This window comes from Panthera onca, chromosome B1 (assembly GCF_046562875.1).
Source record: "Panthera onca isolate mPanOnc1 chromosome B1, mPanOnc1 haplotype 2, whole genome shotgun sequence".
NCBI lineage: Eukaryota > Metazoa > Chordata > Mammalia > Carnivora > Felidae > Panthera > Panthera onca.
The window spans coordinates 172,850,944-172,874,711 of record NC_138342.1 but is presented as its reverse complement, the minus strand read 5'-3'; the positions used below and the strand labels follow the sequence as shown (position 1 = coordinate 172,874,711).

The window sequence follows — 23,768 nt, the reverse complement described above, 5'->3', positions numbered from 1 at the left end:
GGAGATGGTGAGCAAATCCTTTTATTTCCATTACAAAAAAAAAAAAAAAAAAAAGCAAAGGTTCCAACTAAAACAAACAAACTGGAAAAACCACGAAGAGAGGCTTACTTATTCCATTTACGAAACCCAGACTGACTGTCCCTAAGGATCGAATTCCCTGGGTACCAACCAGCCTCTGTTCTTCGGGTTGCGCAGACCCAGGCCCCAAACGGAGTGTCTGGGAGGGTGGGGGTGAAGGTCAGGTTGTAAGGCCGGGGCGGGGGGGGGGAGGGTGGTGTTCTCACACCTCTGATTTCACCCCAGGGTCCTGCCCGACGAGAACGAGGCTTGGTGAGCAATTTTCGAAGAAAAATTTCCGAACCGAACCTCTGACCCGAAGGAGAGATGCGGCGCCCAGAAGACTGGACCGAACGATATTGGGGAACCGGGCTTTCAAACCGATCCGGAGGAAATTGAACACACCGCACTGAAGTGCGGATGTGAAACGTGAACGGAAAGAAACCCGGGGAGTTCCTTGGGAAGAGCGAACAAAGGAGGGGAGGGGGTAAAAGACGGAACACCACCCCCCACCTCAATTTTGTGTCAATCGAATGTCGTTTAGAATTGGAATAAAGGTCATTTAAGATTTTTCTCGACCCTGGCAAGGGGCGGAACGAAGCTCGCGGGCCGGAGCCGGGGATGCGCGCGCGGGCTTGGCACCCCCGCGGGGCCGGGCTTCCCTTGGCCGCAGCTGCGCCAGCCGGGCCCCCGCGCGGCTCGGGGCGGGATTTGTGTGGCGTGCTCTAAAAGGAGGTTTGTTGGGGGTAGCCAGAGGCTACAGAGACGGGAGTGACCCTCCAGGAGCAGCGTCTCACTTCACCACTAACCAACGCTCCTTCTGCGAGGGTGGCCAACTCTGCGTCCGCCCTCCCCAAAATCTGCACAAACAGAATTAAACCCAACCCGGTTGGCAGAAACGCTCCCTGCTCCCCAAAGGTCGGGCGCCCCCTTGCTGGACCCAAGGCTGCTACCCCCACTCCCTGTCCCCTCAGCTGTCCTTCCCTTGCTGGCCCCGGAACTTCGTCCCCGCCCAGAGGGAACTTGGACGCCGGCGGCTCGCAGCCCATAGGCTCCCAGCGGTGCGGCGGGTGTTTGCCCAAGCTCCCTAACCCGCGCAGGGAGGGCGCTCCTAGCGCAGACGGCTGGGAGGGGTGCGGTGCAGCTCCCATCCCCTCCCCGGTCAAAGTTCCGGGGTCTCGACTCTTCAAACTACCTCCTGGCAGGGCACAACGGCCCCTGAACTTGTCTCTGGGAGGTGAGGTGGGGGCGCCCGCATTGCGCGGCCCTCTGGTTTGGGGAGGGCAGCGGGGAGCCCGGAGAAAGGACCAATTCATTCACATCCAGAGGGGCATAATTTGGGTAGCAGCTGTTGGGGGAGAGAAGAGCCAGCGTCCTCGACCCGGGTTCTGCCCTTTAACCCCAGCCACCCCAGGCCTGAGCGGCAGGCGGTCGGGCTGGGCTTGGCCCCACTGCTGCCTCACAGTCCCTCGCACTGCGCTGGGTACCTCTCTTGGGCAGCATCGAGGTGCAGCAGCTGAGAGGCCCCTTGAAAAAAATCGCCGGGCTCATCAACACCTCTTGAGGGAGGAACCCGAGGCATAGGCTCCGCTGGGCACACATCTCTGATGAGAATGGGGCTGGGTGATTTAAGTTCAGAGAGATTTACAAGGACAGCGGGTCGGGGTAGAAGACTCCGAGGGCTTGGTTTTTGCAGGAACCGAAATTATCCATAGAGAATTGCTGGTTTGAAACAGGGTAGAAGTTTCAATCCTGTACATTTCTCTCCTACCCTCCTTTTTTCTATGGACAACTTCTATCTTGGCTTCTATGACAGTCCCGTTCCATATTCTGGCGCCCGATCTTCCTTCATTTCTCCCTTTTGTCCAAGCCAGAGCTCTGGGGTCCCAGTGCCACAGTCAGCACAACCCAGAGGCTGGGGTTTCACGTTCTCCGCCCCCTAAATCAACTATTCCAATCCCTGCACCCTGGGTTTGTGCTTAAAGGGTTTGCTCGCCTTCCCCTCCTCCTCATTAGTTTTCAAGTGAATCTCAGCAGTAGGGACCTGCGCATCCTGGGGCGCGGTCTGCTGGAGCAGTCCAGGGTCGCAGTTTGCCCCTGGGGTAGAGTGGAGGCGCAGACCTGTCCCTCTCTCAAGAGAGCGACATTTTCTGAAAGTGTGAGCTTCCAGTCCGCCCAGGCCAATGAGTAGCAAGGCGCTGTGTCCTCTAGCGGCAAACTCTCGCAGTTCATTTCTGAGCGCTCACTTACACCTATGGGATCTGGTCGAGAGTCAATTCACGCTCAAATTTGAGTCCTAAGTGAGGGGAAAGTCTCCTGAATGTAATCCAGGCTTTCGCCAAGGCCCTCCTGGTAATGAAGCCGGGAGGCTCGGGCGCAGTCGCTCGAACTGTGGAACAGCTGATTTGTCTCCTCCATGGCAGATGGTCTTTGAGCACAGATTTGCATTCATTGTCTTCAAATCTGTTTTCGCGCTGGTGTTCTAGATTTCAGCAGCAGATCTATGCGCAGATCAGAATACAAAAGGAGTAGCAAGAAAATAACACCCAGCCAGGAGGATTTTTAATAGGCACCGGGAGCTGCCCGGCGTAGTTAAAAAGCCGTCTAAGGTTTCAGCTGTTTGGCTGAGCCGCCGCCGCCTCGCAGCCACCAGCCTGCGGCCAGCAACGCGGCGACCGCGCGCCCTGGGCAAAGTTTCCGCGACTTCCCTGCTGGCTCCCCCCTCCCCCCCGCCCCCGGCTTCGCGAATTGGAATGGGGTGGGCTCTGGCGGGGGGGGGGGGGGGACGGGAGGGGGCCTCTGGGACGACACCGAGAAGCTCTCGCTCTCAGCCTACCACGATCTGTCAGCAAGCTCTCATCCACACGGGTGCGACTCCCGCTAGTGTCTGCCCGGGGGTATTTTCCTTAGCTCCTTGACCGTTTCCCCGGACACTGTATTTATTTGACTAGCACTGGAGCCTTGCTCTTCCCCCACCGTGCCGCTTTCATTCATATATCCTCCTCTCTCAACAACTTGTAAACCGCACACAAAATCTGAGTGTCACCATGAAACAGGAGACTTGGGAGAGCCATTCAGGGAACTGGGTTGCTTTGGGGAACGTTTGCACAAAACATAAGTGCATGTGGTCACACTCTCCGCTTCTTCACAAATACGCACGCAGATTCAAGCCCCGAGAATGAATATGCCTCCGGCAGGCTGCAAAAATCTGCACCTAGAGGCGGGATCCACGAAGGCTTCGCGCTCCCGCGGCCGGACTGAGCGGGCGCATCCCAACCTGCAGGGTCGGATCACTAGCCTTCAGTGCAGGATTTGGGGCCCCCAGCCGACGCACGCACACAGAGTTTGGACAAGGACGCAGCGTCCACAGCTTTCTGTCCCCTTTCACCTCCCGGACTCCCGGCAACGCCGAGCGTGGCGCGCGCCGCCGGAGGACGTCGGCCCGGCCTGCCCAGCGCCGGCCAATCCCGAGCGTCCATGCAAATGAGGCTCCTTATCGGGCCGCGGCTCCGCCTCCCGCGACCGCGGCCGTAGTAACCCATTCATGGGGCCCGCGCGCGGCTGCAGCCCGGCTCCGCGGTGCTCGCAGCCACCGCCTCCTCTCGGCTCCGGGTCTTCCCCTTCCTTTTACAACTGATCCTGTTGGGGATTTTTTTTTTTTTCTAAATTCGAGCGGTGGGGAGGAGCAGGGAGGGGGGGGGACCAGGAGGAAGGGGAGAGATTAGGCAGCCATCAATCTCCCGTTTCTCCCAGAACAGGTGATGCTTCTAAATTGTGATCACTTTCTGGAGGCAGCGCTGCCGCTGGAAGGATGCGAGCGACCTAGGACGGAGGGCCTCAGGCGGCAGATCTGAACTTGCGGAGGATAAAACCCAAACTTTAACTACATCAGTCCGCACCTCACGCGCGAAGCAAAGGACGGGTTATCTCCCCCCACCCCTCCCCTCCAGAGAGACTCAAACTTCGGCTCTTGATCCCTTTTCTTGGATTGCTTTTGGAGGACACCGTTTGGTGACAGCGTTGGGAACAGTAGGGACAGTGTTGTAACTCGTATTTTTAAAGCGACAGTAGACGAGACTTTTTAAATGTTTGGGATTCAAGATACTTTAGGAAGAGGACCAGCTCTGAAAGACAAATCGCTGGGTGCCGAGATGGATTCCGTCAGGTCCTGGGTCCGGAATGTCGGCGTGGTGGACGCCAATGTCGCGGCGCAGAGGTAACGATATGGCTTCACAGTTATTACGTTCTTAAGTCTTTCCCTCCTTCGCTTTCTCTCTCTCACCGTCTCTCTGTGTGTCCCCTCCCTCTTCCCCCATCTGTCGCCCTCGCCCCACGCGCTGGGGCTCGACCCAGGGCAGGCAGGTCGCTGCAGTCAGGGGGACACTTACCCCCTAGCCAACACTCAAGTTTCCGAACTGCCTGGGTCGTTTGTGTTTCTCCCCCATTCCTTCCCCACACACCACTCTTTGGGAGGAAAAATAGCAAAGTGGCATCCAACGCCTTGCAGCTCAGCCCCTAGTCCTGCGATGCCGGCCCGGAGCGGAGCGTGAGGACGCGAGCTGGCAGCCGCGGCCGCCGGAGGAGAGCCGGCTTCCCGGCGACTCCCGGGCTCCGCCACTCCGCGTGCAAGCGCCTCTCCTCCCGCAACTTGCCGGGTGATTCCTGGAGGCCGGAAGCCCCGCGGCCAGATGGCGGCGGCGGCGGCGACGCGAGGAGTGGGAGAGGCCGGAGCCGCTGCTGGGAAGGCAAAGCGGCTGGGAGCTCCGGGAGGAGGGGGTGCAGGCTGGAGGTCCAGGCGCAGAGATAAAAACAGTGGACTAGACGCACGGAGGCGGGGGTGAGGGGAGAGAAGAGATTAAAAAGAAAAGACGAAGGAGTAGCAGTGGAAAGAGCCGCAGAAGAAACGCGAGGAGATGGGCCGCAAACGCAGGGATCACCAGCTTTTAGTTTTGCTAGTTGCTGAAGTTGACTTTGTTTCTAAGCGTCCGCCTGCTGAGATAGTAAACGCCTTGTCTAGGATGACACTCCACGAAGACATCCTGGTCCCCTTCCCTCATCAGCACTACTGAGCTGGGATTTGTGGTCTGCGCGTCCTTGTCTTGGAGAGACAGCCTCCTTCCCCCAACCCCAAAGTGCTCTCGAACTTCTTCCCACGACTCCAGCCTTCCTATCCGTTCTCCTAGCCATCTCCCTCTAAGTCCTAACGTCACGCAGAGAAATAACTCCTTTCCCAGGCCAGCCGTGTCTCCAGGTGTCCCGGGTAGAGCGAACCAGCCTCCACCCTTGGAGGAGAGGAGACCGCGGCTGGCGGCGGTTGCCTCCCTTCTGCCCGAGCCCCAGGCACGCCAGTATCCCCAAGGCAGACAGCATAAGGCGGCGACGGCTTTCCGCAGCCGTCTGGGTACTCTCTGGGCTCAACCGGGAGAAATTAGGCAGCTTCTCAGAGAAGGCTCCGAGGCGCATTTCCTTAGCCAAGCACCTTAAAGACACCTTCCCTACTTTCCTCCTTTCCCCAGATCAAATAATTGTGAAACTTGGAATAGGCACCCCGAGTGGCGGGTTCTAGCCAAAATTTTACACCATTCAAAAGAGTGAAAGTGCTCGCGCCCCAGGGTAGAAGGCCCAGCGATACCGGCGCCGCGGGGCAGCACTGGCCATCTGCGCGCTCGCCTGGGCCCTGAGACTTCTGTTAAATGTGATCTGGCGGCTAGTTTGTCCCCGGCCGCGACGGGTCTGCAGGGAGGTGTGTGCGCACACTCAAAACGCTCGAGGGCGCCTCCCGGGTCCTCCAACATGGGTTTCGCGGTCAGCGGGTTTGGCTGGCGCCGCAGGGAGATGCAGCTTAAGCGGGGATCCCTCTGGCCCCAGGCGAGGACGCTCTCTGCCTCTTAATAACATTTTGGCTGCTTCAAGCGCAGCAGTTCTGGGGGCGGGGTCCCCAGTATCACGTTGTCGGCAGTGGCCCTCCATCCCAGGTCCCAGGGATTCCGCTCTGCCACTGTCCGGGGCGCAACTTTTCGGAAGAGCGAGGGAAGCCGGAGGTGAGGCCTCTCCCTGTAGGGCCAAGGCTTGGGCTCTGGGTTTCTCGCCCGCCCCCAAGGCGTTCCCAGCCACGAACTTTTGGAGAGAGCAAGGAGGGCGTAGCGGGCAGTAGCTCTAGGACAGGACAGAGTCACTTCTTCAAAAGTAAGGAGGCATTTATTGCTCTAACCCGGGGTCCTAGTTCCAAATCCTGATCCAGCCGGCGGCGCCACCTGAGGGTGAAGATAGGGGCGGCCCTGCGGGATAGAACTTGGGCCGCCTCCTTGGGGGACCGCTTTGAGCCTAGGCCCGCACCCGAGATCCTTTGGGCTCCACTAAAGGCCGGACCGTGAGCTGCCAGGCGCTGGGATGCCCGGAGGCTGGAACAGCGGGCGTGGCAGTGGACAGGGCGTCGGCTCTGACAACCGGCCCCTGTGGCCGCGGCGACTACTCTAAGGAGTCCGTTCTTCTTAAACCGAACTGAAAAAAGATCTGAAGGGCCCAGAGCTCTGGACCTGGGACCGGAACCCTTGACCCTCCTCCGCGGTGCTTGTGTGGGACGTTGGTAACATTGTGTCTTTCTCTTCTTCCCTCTGCCCGGTGGCCCCCTCGGTGTCTCTTCCTGCGCAGCGGAGTCGCCCTGTCCCGGGCCCACTTTGAGAAGCAGCCTCCCTCCAACTTGAGGAAATCCAACTTCTTTCACTTCGTTCTGGCGCTTTATGACAGGCAGGGGCAGCCGGTGGAGATCGAGCGCACAGCCTTCGTAGATTTTGTGGAGAACGACAAAGTAAGCGGAGGTCCCCCCTCTTCTCACGGCCTAATAACTACCACCTTGCAGAGCACTAAAGATTCCATCTGTCACTCGCGACACTTTTCCACTCACATCATCAGGGATGATAAATCGAGGCTTCTGGCCCAAGCCTCTAAATCAGTCGATTTCCCGGCGCCTCCTCCAGACTCCGCTCCCGCACCACACGCTGCGGGGGGCGCTGGCGGCTCTGTGCACCCAGCCTCGGGGTCAATCGTAGAGCCTGGTCCTGGACTGGCCGCGGAGTAAACGCCCTTCAGACTAGAGCATGCCCTTCTCCGGATTATTTATTATTTTGCACCTGCCAGCGCCAGCAGAGTGGGGAGCTGCTAGGTGCAAACCCAGAGCTCAGTCTTGGCCCGCTTTCCCCAATGAACCTTCTCTCCCACTCTCCCTCTTGAGCGCAGTGCCTGCTTCCCACCCAGGCTCGGTCAGGATTTGATCCCAGATGAAACGGACGTGTGAGAAAAGGAAAGTCTCTTGCCCTCTCTGGGCCTCAGTCTCCTCAGCTCTACAATGCGAGCTTTAGGGAAGGGGCTTCCGGAGGGCCCTCTCGAACCTGGCCCTGGGTCCCTGAGCTTGTGGCCCCAGAAGCTCCAGTCTTGGCGGGATGGAGCCGGGATGCTGCCGTTCCAAATGACAGACCTGTATCTTTCGGCCGAGAGAAGCCTTGGAGCTTCTTAAGGACCGAGAGATCCGGAGGGGCTGCCTGTTTGAGGCAGCTTTGGCCGCAGAGTCCGATGGTGGCGGCTCCGGAGGCAAACTTCTGAGGACATTTTTGAGGGGGAGGGACAGAGGCGTTGGAGAGCATCAAGTGGTCCGAGCTATAGTAAGTTTCAAGGGTTGGCAGGCCGAAGACGCTCCTGCCCTTTGACCTGGGGCTGCGCAGGGGGTTGTTCAAAGCTGCAGGGCGAGTGCGAGAAAGGCGGCGGGAGGCGGTGTGGGGCGCGCTCTCCAGTCTGTCCTTTGGGTGGGGGGTGCTGGAAGGCAAAGGGGCTCGAACGCTGCCTGTCTTTTCAGGAACAAGGCAACGAGAAGACCAACAACGGCACCCACTACAAGTTACAGCTCCTCTACAGCAATGGTGAGCGCCCAGCGCCGGCGGCCGCGCCCGCACGTGTAACCGGCGAGGAGGGCAGCTGACCTTGCCGCCGTCGCTGGCTGGCGGCCTCCAGGCCTGGGGTGGGCAGGGCTGCGGGAGGCTCGGTCAGGGGCAGGGGACGGGCGGGGGGCCTTTGCCCCCTGGACGGCTCAGCCCGCCGGCTAGCCAGCAGCCCGGAGCCTGGAGTGGCTGCCTGGGCCTCTGCCCCCACGGCGGGGACGGGTTTGGGGTGCGGGGGAGGGGCTCCTCGGCCCTGACTTCGTGCCCGCCCCTCCCCCCGCAGGCGTCCGCACCGAGCAGGACCTGTACGTCAGGCTCATCGACTCGGTCACCAAGCAGGTAAGTCGGAGGTCCACTCGGCTCCTCTTCTTCCCGAGACCCCGTTCCCCCTCGTCTGTCCCTGACCTCTGCTCACCCCCCGCGGTTTCCAGGGTCAGACTTCACTTGCCTCTCCAGGTCGAATAGCAAGAACCTGTCCAACCTGGAGAACAATTTTTTTTTTCTTCTCTCTCCCCCTTGTCCTGTTTCTTTCTGGCCGGGGGGTGGGGGGCGGGTGGGGGCAGGGGAGCAAAAGAGCGAAGAGAGAATTGTTGCGAGATCGCGCCCCCCCCCCCCCCTTTGCAGAAAATATGTTTTCACTAGGGCCAACTTCGCTACTCTATTATTATTGTCGCCTGAATTAACCGGGCCACAGCTCAGGTTCTGTGCTAACTCCTAATGAAGTAGTGGGCAGAGAGGGGACAAAAACCCACCCCACAATTCTGTGCTTGCTCTGAAGTCTCCTTTCCTTTGTCTCTCCTTTGCCCTCCTATCTTCCCTCCCTGCCCCCCGACTCCTCTGCAGCCCATAGCTTACGAGGGACAAAATAAGAATCCGGAAATGTGCCGAGTTCTCCTGACGCACGAAGTGATGTGCAGGTAAGTCGCTTTTTCCTGCGGGCTTTGCTGGAAAGCGGGGCAGGTGAGCCTCGCTGGCCGCGCTCCCGTGAGCCCCCGGCATTGCCTTTCAGCAATGATGGCTGGCAGGGAGGGAGGCCTTACCCCGGGGGCCGATCCGCTAGAACTTCCCCTTAAAGGTCAGATTCTTAGAGCATATCCGTTAGGACGCTAAAAGGAAACCCACAACCACTCAGGATTTCACCGCCCTGGCATCTCGGGAGTCTCCTCCGTTACGTGGAAAGTCTCTGTAGCCCAGCGGTCGGTGGCAGCGCGGGGAGGGGGCGGGCAGCCCCCCGGCCGAATTTGGGGTCGTGAACTTTGCCTGAACCGGTCTCCACCCGAGGTCCGCACCGCTAGGTTCCCGCCTGTCGGGCCCGCTCTGGGTAGATTTCCAGGAGGGGCCACTTGTGGCATACCGAGTCAAAGCACTAGAAAACCTTGCACTCCCGGAGAGGGACCACCCGAGGGTGGAGACCCCCATCCCCAACCGCTGAGGCACCTGTCTGTGATGCGGAAGGGTTTCCTTCCTCCGGGGATGTGGCTTCTCCGAAGATTTCACGTGTCAGGGGAGTTTCTGAGGTCAGGAGAAACTACTGGGTAGAAAGAGCAGTCCGTTCTTAATTCTTCATCCTTTCAAACAACCGTTTGGGTAGTGGGGAACTCAGAGCACGCGAGAGAGGGTTTAAAAAGGACACTCTTGAAAGAGGTGGTTATTTTATTGTAAAAATGTAAGCGTTGATTCCATACGTGTTTTTCTTTCTCCAAAATCCCTGACTGGGGAGAAAGCCTCAGTTCTTCCTTACTCTGACTGCTCCTGCTACGGTGAATGTCTACCAGCTCCAGACTCGCTAGTTTTGGGTAATTGCAGGCCATCTGATTTAGCTTGGACTGTTTTATGGGCAGCTCCTAGCAGCCCCGGCTCCCTCCCAACCCAGTCAGAAAGAAACCATAACAATCAGCCATGTTTGTTTTGGTTTTGACCAAGTATTAGGAAAAACAAACTTTGCCAAATGCAAAGTTCAATTCTGCCAGGGGCCTCAGCCGAGGGGAATAGAGCTTCCCTGCCTGAGTAGCCGGGTGAGGTGATGGGTGATGGAGTAAGCGGATAGCCACTCCATGATCCCAGGGCCCCTGATAGATTCGTTCAGAAAGAAAATACAATTCCAAGATGAACTTGCGTGTAATACCGAGATTAAATAGTCAGAACACTTTGATTTAGTTGGCTAATTGAAGGGCGTTTTTTTTTTTTTTTATCCCTCTTTATACTTTTAAATGTCTTTGTTTGGAGAGATTATCTTCTTAAAAGAAAAGAAAACAAACCCCCAAACTGGCCCATTGTCTGACGAATTACACCTATCACTTTAAATAACACTCGCACGCCCCATCCAGCTGTAGTTAAGGCTGACATTTTTATTTTTAAGCCCAATCAAATCCTCCTCATTTTATGCTGTCTAAGTAGCAGCGTCAATTTTTAAAGCCTCTAGTTTAGTCTGCATTAGTAACACAATATAAAAATTTAATGTACTGTAACTTCTCCGCATTTGAGACCAGGGAAGACGCTCTGCTATTTTCTTCCCCAAACTAGAATTTAAAACACATATTAATTATGGGTAAATAAATGATCCATTGGATGGGCACTGTGCATGGAGTGTGCATGTGTGTGTGCACGCGTGTGTGTTTTGGGAGATCACTGGGATGATGGCAAATGTTGGATGTATCCAGAGGGGAAGATCTCAATTTGTCAGCCAGAGCTGGTTGATTCTCCAGGAAGGGAAAAAAGTTCTTTCTCCCACATTTTCAAGGCAAGTGCTAGCAGTCAGTGATAGAGGGATGTTCTCAGAGATTACTGCTCATGCTTAGTTCCATCTGCATGGTGTTCTTGGGCATACCTGGGAATTTCCCTGAATGGTTTCTGTAATCCTTAGGAAAAAAAAAAAAAAAGAGCTCATAAATTGATGTTTAGCTTTTGGAGGGGAACAAAATAAATCTCTTTAGGAATAACTTTTTCTCTCTTCCCCAATTGTCTCTGCTCCCCTCTTCCCTGCTTTAGTTCATTTTGCCAATTATTAGCAAGGAGAAATCTAGTTGTTATGTCGCTGCCAGCCACCCCTGTGCCCTCAATGCTCAGAGGGTTAAAAGATATTATAATTTGAACAGAAGTCGTCTCAAGGCCTACAGCTGGCTAATAACAGAGTTGTATTGAGCGCGAGCAAACCCCACAGCTGTGACTTTTCGCCACAAGGCGCAGGCTAGACAGGGCCCTAATCAGATGGGCCAGCCGGGCAGTGGGGCCAGTGTCTTTATCGGCCAGATGGTGTGAATTTAGACACTTTTGTTATGCAATCGCAGGGAGGAGTTGGGGAGAAGAAAACAAAACAAAAGCCACCATGCTGTGCGCTTATTTGAGTTTGAAATTAGAGACAGATTTTTGAAAGTTGAGGGTTGAATTTTAAAAACGATTTTGGAGGGGAAAGGGCACATTCGCTTGTCTCGAGCAGGAGTTTGACTGACTGGACACCCTGTGTCCGTGGCTGGGGCTTTTTTTTTTTTTTCTTCTCCAGCCATCCCTCATCCCCCTTCTTTCTTCCTTTCTGAAAAATGCAGGTAAGATTCAGGATTGGGATGCAGTTTTCCATATTCCCCCAGCCTCGTCCCCATGGTTTTGTTTTGTTTTGTTTTGTTTTGTTTTGTCTCTTTCCCTCTCTAAAGACTCTGTGAGGAGATGCGGAAGGGCAGAGTCCTGTAGGCAAATTGAGAGGATTTCAGGTAAAAGGTTCTCTGAATCAGAATCAGAATAAAATAAACCAAACCCAGCCAAAGTGAGGAGGGGAGGACCAACCTTCATTTTCATTCATTAGGGAAAAAGCACTTCTGAGCCTCTCCATGGTAGTTAGGGACACAGTCAACGTGATGCCAAGTTCAGTTTCCTCTTCTTTGTTTATTTTTCCCCTTCCTTTCCTGTTTCACAGTCTTGTTCAGTTTTTAGAAACACCAGGAACTTCAGACCTAGAGACTTGCTTATTAGAAAGTAACCCTATAAAGCCTTTTAACTAAAGTAGCTGAACCTGAAGTTGGTTGCACAGGCTTTGTCTATACAGCAAAGGGAGGGGAGAATGGAGTTTGTTATCTGAGTAATTCAGGGTCCCAGTCCTCCACATCCACCATCCACATATCTGGTCTCAGAGCAGTTGTTTCGAGACCGACTGTGGGTTCACGAATGTCTCCTACTTCCCACTTCCCTTTGCTTATGTTGATATTATTGGCATGAGGACGGAATGTCATTTAAGAAACCAGATTTGAAAAAAAAAAAATAGTGAGGACATCTTGATGAGACATTTTCTTTAAAAAAAAAAAAAAGAAAGAAAGAAAAAGAGTTAGTTCTGTCTAACCCAGAGAAATTTTAAGAAGGGTTCAAAGGGAGCAAACACAGTACACTCCTATTATCAATTAATTAATTAATTTCAAAAAAAAAATTTTTTTTCATGTTTATTTATTTTTGAGCGAGAGAGAGAGAGCATGCGCAAGTATGAGTGGGGGAGGGGCAGAGAGCGAGGGAGACACAGAATCTGAAACGGGCTCCAAAGCTCCGAGCTGCCAGCACAGAGCCCGACGCGGGGCTCGAACCCACGAACCATGAGATCATGACCTGAGCTGAAGTCGGTCACCCAGTTGACTGAGCCACCCATGCGCCCCAACTCCTATTATTTTTATACCTTTACTATTTCAGTCCAGCTGCCAAGTGAGTGTCTTCTCCATCTTTTTTTGCCCTATGAACATTAGAGATTATGCTTAAAGACGTTACTGTTGGAAAATGGAAGATTGGGTCCTAAAGTTCCTCTGCATTTTTCTTCGAGCATCGGCTCCTTCCCTGATGAGATTCCCCACATTGTGTCACACTGGCCCCAGGCTTGCATTTTTACCTGTTTTTCTTTTCCTTCAGAGAAAATCCCCACGGAAAGCAGCTGAATTCGGCCGAGCACTCTTGCAAACTTACTCGGCCTCTTCAGAATCATTCCTTCTCAAACTAGACACAGTGGCACATCCCAACAGTGTGTGCTCTTGTAATTAAATTGTACCCAGCATCGTACACATAATTTGGGTCATGTTGACATGCTGGTGATGTCAAAGGGGAGTCTAGCTAGAAGGTCTTTAGGTAACAAGCATGTATGGGCTTTTGAAATTGTGTTGCTGAGGAGGAAAAGGTTTGCCTGAACTGCAAAGGTATTCTGCTGACATGAGCAATGGAAACAGAAGAGGAGGGAGACGGAAATGGGTGGTGATAGGGAGTTGGGAGGAGAGACAAGGGCTTTGGGACCTAGGAAAGCAGCTGGCCGGCATTTTTATTGGTGTTAATCTTGCGATGGATTGAAATCTTAAAAGTTAAGACCTAATATAATTTCAAAGGCAAAATATTATTTCAGAAAGCCCCCAGTGGCAAACTCTGGTATTTAGGGAAGTGGAGACCATTTCTCTTTTACTTCCTGCTAATTTGATTAAGTTTCTTAAAAGCTCCTAGCGATCATTTGGTGGAACTTGTTTAGCATCTCTCAAGTATATTTTGCTTTTTGAGAATGCTGGAGTTGGTTCGCCGTGTAATCCACGCACACATCCCTGCAAGGAGGGAAGAGGAACTTTAAAAGTTTTAAAAATTCTTCTTTATTTGTTTGTTTGTACTTCTGTGGCGGACCAGCGAGGGCAAATGGACGGAGAAGAGACAGAAAGCAAATCTGTGTCTGGGCCGGTATAAGGCTTCGGTATCGCTGCCACATGGCTTCCCTCTTACTCTGTCGTCACCTCCAAAGGGTGCTTGGGGATCTCGCTGCCTCACAGGCTTTGTAAACCTAGAAGGGACTCTGGAGATAATCAGTCCAATATTAAAAAAAAAAAAAATTTTTTTTTTACCATTTATTCATTTTTGAGAGACAGAGAGAGACAGAGCATGGGTGGAGAGGGGCAGAGAGAGAGAGAGAGAGAATCAGAAGCAGGCTTCCAGGCTCTGAGCCGTCAGCACACAGCCCCACATGGGGCTTGAACTCACGGACCACAAGAGCATGACCTGAGCTGAAGTCGGATGCTTAACTGACCGAGCCACCCAGGCGCCTCAATCTAGTCCAATATTTTAATTTTATATATGAGGATGGCAAAGCCCAGGCGGGTTAAACAGATTTGATGAAACTCACGCAGCTGCTTAGTGACAGCATTGGGTTGGACGCCAGAGCCCTGATTCTCACTTGGGCAATCTTCCTATGGTGTTGCTTCACTCTTCAACAGATCGGGGGAAGGCAGTGCTTACATATACTTTGCTAATGTTTATGAGGCATATTCTCGCACCAGTGTGGGTGGTAATATTTTTTTTTTCTATGCCCTGCAAGCCTACATCCATAAGCAACTACCATTGATGGTAGACCATGTGCTTGGATGAGCCAAGAGGTATTCAGAAGTCTGCAGTGGCAGCCATGTGGGGAGGTGATTTTTTCAGTGCTTCCCCACCACCCAGCTTCCTTTGCCCTTCTCACATCTGTCTAGGTCTTTCACGCGGACACCTTTGGAAGGGAGCATTTTGTTCTCTGCTCAGGTTTGACGGGGTCCCGCTTATCTGTCGTAATTGCCGTCGGGCCTCATCTTTCTCTCTCCCTCCCAGCTAATTCCACAGGTGGTTTTTGAGGCCCTACCAGGTACTCTGCTAGGAGGAGGCCCTGGGAGGTGGAGTTTTCAAGATGGCGCTTAACACATCAAGTCCCATTTCTGTTCTGGACTTGGCGAAAATCATTGGAGATATCATTTCATAGCTCCCTGCCTCATTTTCTCCCCTATTTCACAATGTATACCATGGTTCTGGTCTTCTCCCGTCACCTTTAGAAAATGATAGAGATGAATAAATAAATAAATAAATGTTTATAAAGTACACAGAGTTCTCTGGAAAGATTACACAAATAAGGTTGATAAGTCCAGGCAGCTACTTGGGGGTCTATTTTGTCTGTGCTCCTTCCCCTTCTGTCTTCAAATATTTATTGAGACACAAAGATCTAAAATACACCATCATAAAATCATTCAACATGGGTCTATAAGATGTGACCTTATAGATTTAAAAGTCCAATGCCCGTGGCTCAGAATACAAATATGGTTCCTGAGAAAGTTGTGATTTGCTGAGAATTACCCAGTCATAAGCCACAGAGTATTTGAAGGAGTATCTTTGGGCTTCAGGTCCAGCATTGTTTTGAAACATGGCCATAAACTCTGTGCTCGAGCCTCTGAACGCTAAGAGGCTACCTAGGACGTATGTATTTTTGTGAATGTTTCTATGCTGTATGCTCATTGTATCTTCCTGATTTTAACAATTTTCTTTTACTCTTTTGGTTCCTTCCCAATCTACAGTCGATGTTGCGAGAAGAAAAGTTGTGGAAACCGAAATGAGACTCCTTCAGACCCTGTCATCATCGACAGGTAGGGGGCAAAAGTGATTAAAACGATCATTTCTGGTTTCTCTCCTTTATGAACCTCGACGCTGAGTATCGATCACTTGGGATTTGCCATAAGGTTGGTTTCATGTTATCTTCAAGGCAGAGCTAGTCCAACATGTGTTCTCTTGTTCTGGTTGGCGTTTCTTGGAAGAAGTCAGAACCTTCCTTTTTGAACATGTGTCTCTAAATCTATGCTGGGATTCTTTTCCAGGTGCAGTGATGTCAACCTAATAAGGAGTGTGTGGATATTAAAGGATGGCAAAGGAGGCCAGCTCTCCTATTTGGCAGAGCTGGGTCTTGCTAAGTTTCTTGGAAGAGGCAGTGTACCCCGAGTTAAGCGTCATCCCCTTTGTCATTCTCCGCGATGACTGTTGGGTTGAAGACTATCAGTTTAGATTACAGTTTAGGGGATTATGACAAACTCTCTCTTGCATCGAGGGAGATTCCTTTCTACCACAGAGCATTGCATTCTGGGTCTTCTGTTCTATTCAGAGTGGGAAAGATTCTCTGGGACAAGATGCTAATTCATTGAAATGTGATTTAGGCATCCTCAGCTGTCTGTTTTTGTGATTGGAAACAGAACTTACAAACCAACGAAGAAATACCAAATTAACTTCCAGCAATCATGTAATTTTTAAGAAATCCCATATTCCCACCGCTAATTTTTTCTCTTTCGTTAAAAAACGGAATAATTCCCTATTGCTTTTTTCTTTGGGTTTTCGTGTTTCTAGCCAGGTCCTGAAATGGATTGGAGAGACCACAGTCTCCAAAGTTGTTATTCCAATATCCCAATGAATTCTCAGTTGGGAGAATGGAACCTCTGGCATTCTTCCCAGAAAGCCAGCTTGGTTTCTTTGTGGAAAGTATAGCATAGCCCTAGGAACGGGGAGGCTGGAATCCTGATCCTGTCCTCGCCTCTGACCTTGGACAAAGCACTCAGCAGCTCTGTTCTTCCACGGTACGATCGGAGGGTACTGGCTGCCGCTGTAGGTTTCAGGAGGCTCCTGAAATGTCCGTGGCGGTTCTGCAGACTTCTCTGAGGTGCTTGGAAGAGGATGAGAACCAAATGTAAAATGTCTGTTGGATGTGCAGGGTGCTTTTGCCATCGTAGGAGGCTCACGGGGGACCAATTTTAGAGAGCTGTTTGGAATTCCGTTGTTGTTTTTTTTGTTTTTCTGAAAGTGCATAGAAGCTTACAATGCAGGGGTTGTAAGAACTCTCTGGGGTCAGCCATCTCCCTCATCTGATAGACGGAAGGCTGACCCGGGAATGGTGACGTGACTTGCCCACGATTGCACGGCTGGGTGGAGCAGAGCTGGCTCCAGAACACAGTTGTCTGTCCCTCTCGGCTCGTGCTCCTCTCACTGCCACAGCCTGCCTCTCCCAAGCACTGTCTGTCCTGACTTATGTGAGTTGGATGTGTTGATCGCACGTGGCCCCATTTCCCAACTTCCCAGGATGCCCTCAGGATCCTCTGGGGGGATTCGAAGCACATGAGAACAGCTAGATGCAGACCCAGTCCTTTCCAGAATGCACGCTGACCTCACTAATCTTCAACTCCCCTCCCCACACTTTGGCTCCCCTTTGAAGAAGGTCTTCCGACCTCATGACTATGGCATCTTTTCTTGGAATAAGGTCCCCACAAATCAGCTTTAAAGATGGTTGCCAACCCATACATCCTAACCTGCACCTTCCATCTCATAAGCACACATCCTAATGACTGCACTTAGCAGTTCTTACTTTAAGAACCCGCATATGACTTGCACCCGCGGATAGAGCCTGACATATCTACGTTTTAATCCTATGTAATACGCATGGCACCCGTACAAAAGAAAGTCTTTTAGCATCTACAGAGGGAGAAGATTTGCAAATTAGGTGCTTTCATTGTTTGTGCTAGAATGTCTTAAATTTGTCTTCGAAGGTGGAAATTGTATCTTGGCTGCATATTATAGAGCTTTATGGGACGATGGCATTTACTTTTTACTATCCTGTGCACAATAAAACAGCCCAGTGATATCTCTGCATCACTTGAAATATGTGTTACTTTTGAAATGTTGCGCAGCTACACACGGAGACATACCAAAGGGTGCTGTAAATTGGCCATCATCAGGTTTTTAGAGAACCCGTTTTATTGTAAACAGATGCATTTATTCTGCTTACTCATTGCAGGGCTTTTGTTTGGAGATATTGCCCTTGTCTTATTACTTCTGAATGTCTTTTGGGCTTACCCTCACCTCCTTCCCTTCCCTGTGGATGTAAAAGGAGGTGAAGTCAGGTTTCCATTTGTGGGAGGTGGAATGGGTGGTTTGTGTCATTCAGGGGTTTGGTTGAGTTCTGCATCCCATCCCTGTGTTCAACGTCTGCCAACTTGGAAATGTTGAGATCCCCCACGAGCAGCAAACGGGTGCAAAGTAGTCTATTTTGGATTTCCTCTGAGTAAATATAGAACTCTCTTCTCTGCCCTTGTTCCTATAATGCCAACTAATTATCTCCTCCCCCTGCTCGCTCATCTAACCAGATGCAGTTAATTTACACTGTCTCTCTTTGAGTTTTCTCACACAACAGGCACGCTCCACTTTGGCTCTGGGGAGCCTGCTTATTCCCTTGGAATTGTGCATGTTCGGGGGGGGGGGGGGATGGGGAGCCTCAAGGGTGGTTCCCAAACTTTTCACCACAAAAGACCCCTTCGATCATTTTCCTTGGCCGGCCCAGCGTTTTGTCAGATTTTGCCTGCTGGACTGCAATCGACAAGTAACCAACCATTCAGCTGTAAACTCCATTTTTATTAATCAAAGACGTACAATGGAATGGGAAGGAAGAATCTCATTCCAGAAATGCCCTTGATCTCATCAATGGCCAGTCAGAGTTTTGGATGGGGACAAGACAAGCAGTGTTATCACACTGACTTGATAGGCTTCCAGCTCAAACGCCAAACAACTTGACTTTTCATTTAGCCCCTGTGACCACATCTTGGGCAGATATTCAGTTTCCAATAGGCTGCTTAAAAGATGAAAGATAGCTTTTACTACCATGTGGCCCTTCATTGAAAATCATCGGATTTTATAATAGGGTGCCCGCCCGCCCCCCCATCAGAGATGTAGTTCTCTAGGTCCTCAGACTTAGCCCCAGATTAGGATTTGTTTTTTTCCTACTAAATTACTCTCTGCCTTGATTTCTCTAGAAACATAAATTTAATTTTTATTTTCAGCTGTCTTTTCAGCATGCTTTTGTGAATTCTTGGGCAGCCCCACCCCTCTCCAAAAAGCCAGGCCAATGCACAGCCCAGCAGGACTTGCTGCTGAATCACAGGCCTCCAGTAGAGCCTTCCTTCTGTGTACAAATGTGTGCGTGTCTAGAGTGGCAGTAAAGCTGATTAATTTTTAGTGTAAAAATCCAAAGTTCCTGTATGAAAGAAGAAGAAAAAAAAAAACAAACACCAAAACCGGAACAGACCAAACCAACAATGAAACCATAATCCTTACTTTGGTCTTCGGCCTAAATCTTGTCTATAAAGATCTGTGTGTGGTAAATAAAAATAAAAAGTCTCAAGCCGATTTACATTTTGTGGTTTCAGAGCTAATTCAGAGCTTGTTTTTTCTGGGCTGTATTCTTCTCAGACTCTCTTCTCCGTCTGGAAACTTCTTCTGAGTATCTGCGGAATCTCTGGGGCTCAGGGGTAATCTGGTGGTCCGTGGGAAGATCTCTTTAGGGACAGTTTCACTGATGTAGGAGAGTGACAAAAGAGTCCTTAAAGTACCAGTTCTTATAGCCCATAAAAAGTCAGATGGGTAGAGAGGGCTAACGTTCTTTTTGCATCTTTGTAGGCTGTCTGTGCCCATGTGCATACTGGTATGGTATTTTCTATTAGAAGGGCAGATCAGCCTATGTCTCATACGCTAAATATGCCAAGAGCTTCTGTCTTGGGACATTGGTTTCCATATTTCTGAGCTGTTTCCTGGAGGGCCATTTTAAATGTTGATGTAGTTTTGTTTACTTTCTTTTTCAAGAAGCCCGACAAACAACAGAATGAACCTTATTCAAAAGGTTTACTTAAAAGTATCTCATGGGTGAGTTTTCCTGATGGTATCTTCCCTTTGTTTTAAATAAATTTTTAATTGTGGAAAAATGCACGCAACATAAACTTGACCGTCGTAACCATTTTTAAGTGTACAGTTCAGTGGTTTAGGTCGTTCACATTATTGAGCGGTGAGAGCCACCGCAGAGATCTTTTCACCTTGCAAAACTGTGACCATCCGTTCTCCCCCACCCGCAGCAGCCGCCATGCTACTTTTGGTCTCTATGAGTTTAACTACTTCTAGGGACCTCACATAAGCAGAATCATTACTGTATTTGTCCTTTTGTGACTGGCTCATTTCACCGAGCATAATGTCCTCCAAGGTCCTTCATGTTGTAGAGTGCCAGAACTGCCTTCCTTCTGAAAGCTGAACAATATCCCAGTTTGGATATATCACATTCGTTTATCCACTCATCTGTCGACAGACACTTGGGCTGCTTCAGTCTTTCAGCTATTTGTGAACAATGCTGCTGTGAACAGGGGTGTACAAATATCTCTTTGACTGTCTGTTTTCCATTCTTTTGGGTACAGACCTAGAAGTGGAATATGGAACTCTCTTCTCTGCCCTTGTTCCTACCAAATAGTAATTTGAGTCATGGCCACACCACTTCCGTTGCAGCTACTTACGTTCCCACCCACAATGTATGAAGGCCCCAATTTCTCTAGATCCCCACATTACTTATCTTCTTCCTTCCTTCCTTCCTTCCTTCCTTCCTTCCTTCCTTCCTTCTTCTCTTTCTTTCTTCCTTCCTTTCTTTCTTTCTTTCTTTCTCTCCCTCCTTCCCTTCCTCCCTCCCTTCTTCTTCCTCTTCCTCTTTCTCTCCTCTTTCTTTCTTTCTTTCTTTCTTTCTTTCTTTCTTTCTTCCTTTCCCTCCCTCCCTTCCTCCCTCCCTTCCTCTTCCTCTTTCTCTCCTCTTTCTTTCCTTCCTTCCTTCCTTCCTTCCTTCCTTCCTTCCTTCTTTCTTTCTTTCTCTCTTTCTTTCCTTCTTTCTTTCAGTAATTGTAATCCCAAGTTTTGCTCCTTTTTTCATCTTGGTAAGCATCTTCACTTGCTGCTTTCCCCTCTGGTCCAGGCTTCTTGTTTGCCCTTTTCCTGCTGTTTGGCACATCCTTTTCCCACCTTTTTCTGCCTCATCGACCACCTTGTTCCATTGGAGTGCGTGTTTGGATCCTCTCTCCTCTGGCCCATGCTTGTTATCCCTCTCTCCAGTGTATCACTTAACTCCAGGAAAGTATTATTTGTGGGATGGGAATTTCCAGAGAATAACTGTGGGGAGTAAAGCTCTTACCGACCTCCCAGGCATGCTAGAGGGTATTGCATTAAACCTGAACACTAGAGTTTTTGTTAATTTACCAAACGAACTCCATATTAATTTCTTCTTGATTTGTAATGTAGATTCAGCTTTTAACCCCACTGTTCCTTTCAGCACAGAAGCAGTATTTGGATAGTAGTTGGAGTTGAGCTCTTGCTGAGATTTATGTCCACAAAGCCTAGTAGATTCCTGCCGTCTTAGGCCACTCACACTGGTTTTCAATCTGTGACAACTCCCTCCCTTTCCCTGGAAATGGACAAGCCAGATATGTCAGTAGAGGCAAGTCCCAAACAAGGATTTCTGTCCCTGAAAAGGGTGGATACGACCGATACTCAACCTTTAATTGACGCTTACTATGTGCTGGGCATTCGGCTATGTAATTTGCGTTAATTATCTTCTTAATTCATCTTTGGTGGTTAAGAAAAGTTCAATTTTATGGAGAAGAATATGAATCTTAAGGAGCTGGAGAACTTAGCCAAGGTCACATAGCCAGTTTCAGTGGTGAAATTGGAATGTAGTTAATGGGTAGAAGTTCCAGAGAAAAAGATTTTGATAAAGAAGGAAAACCTTTCCAGAATTTAGAGCTGTGTAAGAATGGAAAGGCCTGGTGAGTATGGTCTGGAAGCACTGTTGGCTCCCGAAGTGCCATTTAACTCTGAGGTTGTACAAGTCACATTCATGTGTGTGACGGGCGTAATGGAATATCAGTCCCCAGTCTCCGTGACTGAGAGGCTGCATTTCGTAGCAGATATGGCCTTCGACTAGGATCAGGATGCCTGCTCTTGGCCCCGGATCATGCACTAACTAGCTGTCTCATGTTACAGAGGTCATGAGTTGCCTCTCTGGGCCTTAGTTTCCCTATCTGTAAAAGGAAGTGCATTGGATTAATGGTTGACCTTTGCATTACCTTCCAGCTCTGAATTCTGATTCTAGCGGAGGGCCCAGGCTTGGGTGTCAGGCATGCTAATTCATCATCCTTGCTCATCAATAATTTACGGGAGCTATTAATATGTGCCTTCCATGCCCAGATTCCCCATCTCCAGTGTAGGGAGCCCAGTGCTGTGAAGAGTCTACAAAAGCCTGGCCCCGGGCTATTTTTTTTTCTTTTTTTTACTGAAAATTCTATTCTCTCAGAAAGGGTGTAGATTTTCTCACCAAACAACACAGATTATCTACCCGAAGTGAGCGCATCATTCTTTCCGGTTCTTTGTCCTTTGTTTTCCAGTAAAATCTTTGCTAGTTTCTTGGCCATTTTAGACACAGATAGGAGAAGGGACTCTTCTATTTGCTGGTATAGAAAATACTTCCTTTTGGGTTGAAGCACTTCACCAGATGACAGCCTGGACCACGTGGTAAATAAATGATATTTCGTTTGAGAAAATCACTCTTCCCCTGCTGATCAAAGAGGTGGTATGGAAGAGTTTTGTTCTGATGTTTTATTTTTTTTTTTTTAATTTTTTTTCAACGTTTTTTATTTATTTTTGGGACAGAGAGAGACAGACAGAGCATGAACGGGGGAGGGGCAGAGAGAGGGAGACACAGAATCGGAAACAGGCTCCAGGCTCTGGGCCATCAGCCCAGAGCCCGACGCGGGGCTCGAACTCACAGACCGCGAGATCGTGACCTGGCTGAAGTCGGACGCTTAACCGACTGCGCCACCCAGGCGCCCCGGTATGGAAGAGTTTTGATGTTTACTTCTGTAGTTGGGCTAGTGTTTAAGAAATACACTTGTTCTGCTCAACTCACCGGTCTTCCTAGACTCTCAGAGCTTTAAGATTTGACTCACACTGGCTCAATCATCTGTACGTTGGTTCACTCCATCGTTTATTCATTTAGGATTTTGTTGCTGTTGTTATTCAGTTATTAAACAAATATTTGTGAACTCGTGGCACTAAGAGACCATTGGGGAGCATGACCGCCATGGTTCCTCCTTTTATGGAGCGGACAGCTTAAATGATCACGCGGAGAAATATTTATTTACAAACTGTGGAAAGTACGTGAAAACTAGGTGAGTGGATTGTAGATGGGTTCCAACTTTCTAGTCCAGTCATGTCTTTCCCCATGAATCAAAATGTTTGTTTCATCAAGCGGACCTTGAAAATGTCTTCCTCTCTCCCTTTGCATGTACCAGCCCTGCCTGGAACACCCACCCCAAACTCTGCCGATATAAATCCTATCAGTTTTTCAAGACCTGCTTCAGATTCTGCCCCTGCAAAGATATCAATTCTTACAGCCCAAGTCTTCTCACTTGACATTTGCCCCCTGTGCCTGCTCTTGCTAGGATGTTTGGATGTTGTTATCTTCTTTACCTGTTTGGGTTTGCCTTACATTTCCAAGTACACTGTAATTCTTGGATGTCGGGCATCATATGTGGCTTAAGTCTTTGATATTTCTTGGTTTTGTGATGGTGCTAATAATACTTCTTTCTCAATGAGTTGTATTAAGAATATTATTGAAAGATATGGGTTTAGAGTCATTGTGTTATCTGTAGGTTTCACGCTTGTAGTGAAGAAGTTACAGAGAGGGAGGGAGGCAAACCATAAGAGACTCTTAAATATTGAGAACAAACTGAGTGTTGATGAGGGGGGTGGGGGAGAGGGGAAAGTGGATGATGGACATTGAGGAGGGCACCTGTTGGGATGAGCACTGGGTGTTGTATGGAAACCAATTTGATAAAAATTATGTTTAATATAAAAAAAAGAAACATCTATTGGAAATTAAAAAAAAAGAATATTAGTGTAAGGTGCCCACCATAGCGTATGACTGAATAGATGCTTTAAAAAAGTCATAGCAATTATTATGTTGTATCTCCTGTAACATCTGTCCAGTGGCTTGGATACTACAGTCACTCAGTAAATATTAGTTGGCAGATTAGTCTGTGACTGCCAAGCATTGAAGAGTTTGGATGACTGAGTCCTTTGCCAGTTTATATAGGACCTTTCCTGTAACTACTTGTATTTGACTGCTGCTTAGCAGTCTTACCCCCAGGGACA

General features: G+C 49.9%; 1 protein-coding gene across 1 annotated transcript in view; it reads left to right on the top strand.

The window, feature by feature from the left end:
• The first annotated feature begins 3,620 nt into the window (after positions 1 to 3,620).
• EBF2 (EBF transcription factor 2) overlaps positions 3,621 to 23,768 on the top strand; it is a 192,907-nt gene continuing 172,759 nt past the window's right edge. Inside the window, exons 1-6 of the mRNA XM_078445431.2 lie at positions 3,621 to 4,273; positions 6,709 to 6,865; positions 7,907 to 7,970; positions 8,272 to 8,327; positions 8,832 to 8,905; positions 15,302 to 15,370. Of these exons, the coding sequence (XP_078301557.1) occupies positions 4,143 to 4,273; positions 6,709 to 6,865; positions 7,907 to 7,970; positions 8,272 to 8,327; positions 8,832 to 8,905; positions 15,302 to 15,370 (551 nt within the window). The 5' untranslated portion in view covers positions 3,621 to 4,142. The remainder of the gene's footprint in view (positions 4,274 to 6,708; positions 6,866 to 7,906; positions 7,971 to 8,271; positions 8,328 to 8,831; positions 8,906 to 15,301; positions 15,371 to 23,768) is intronic.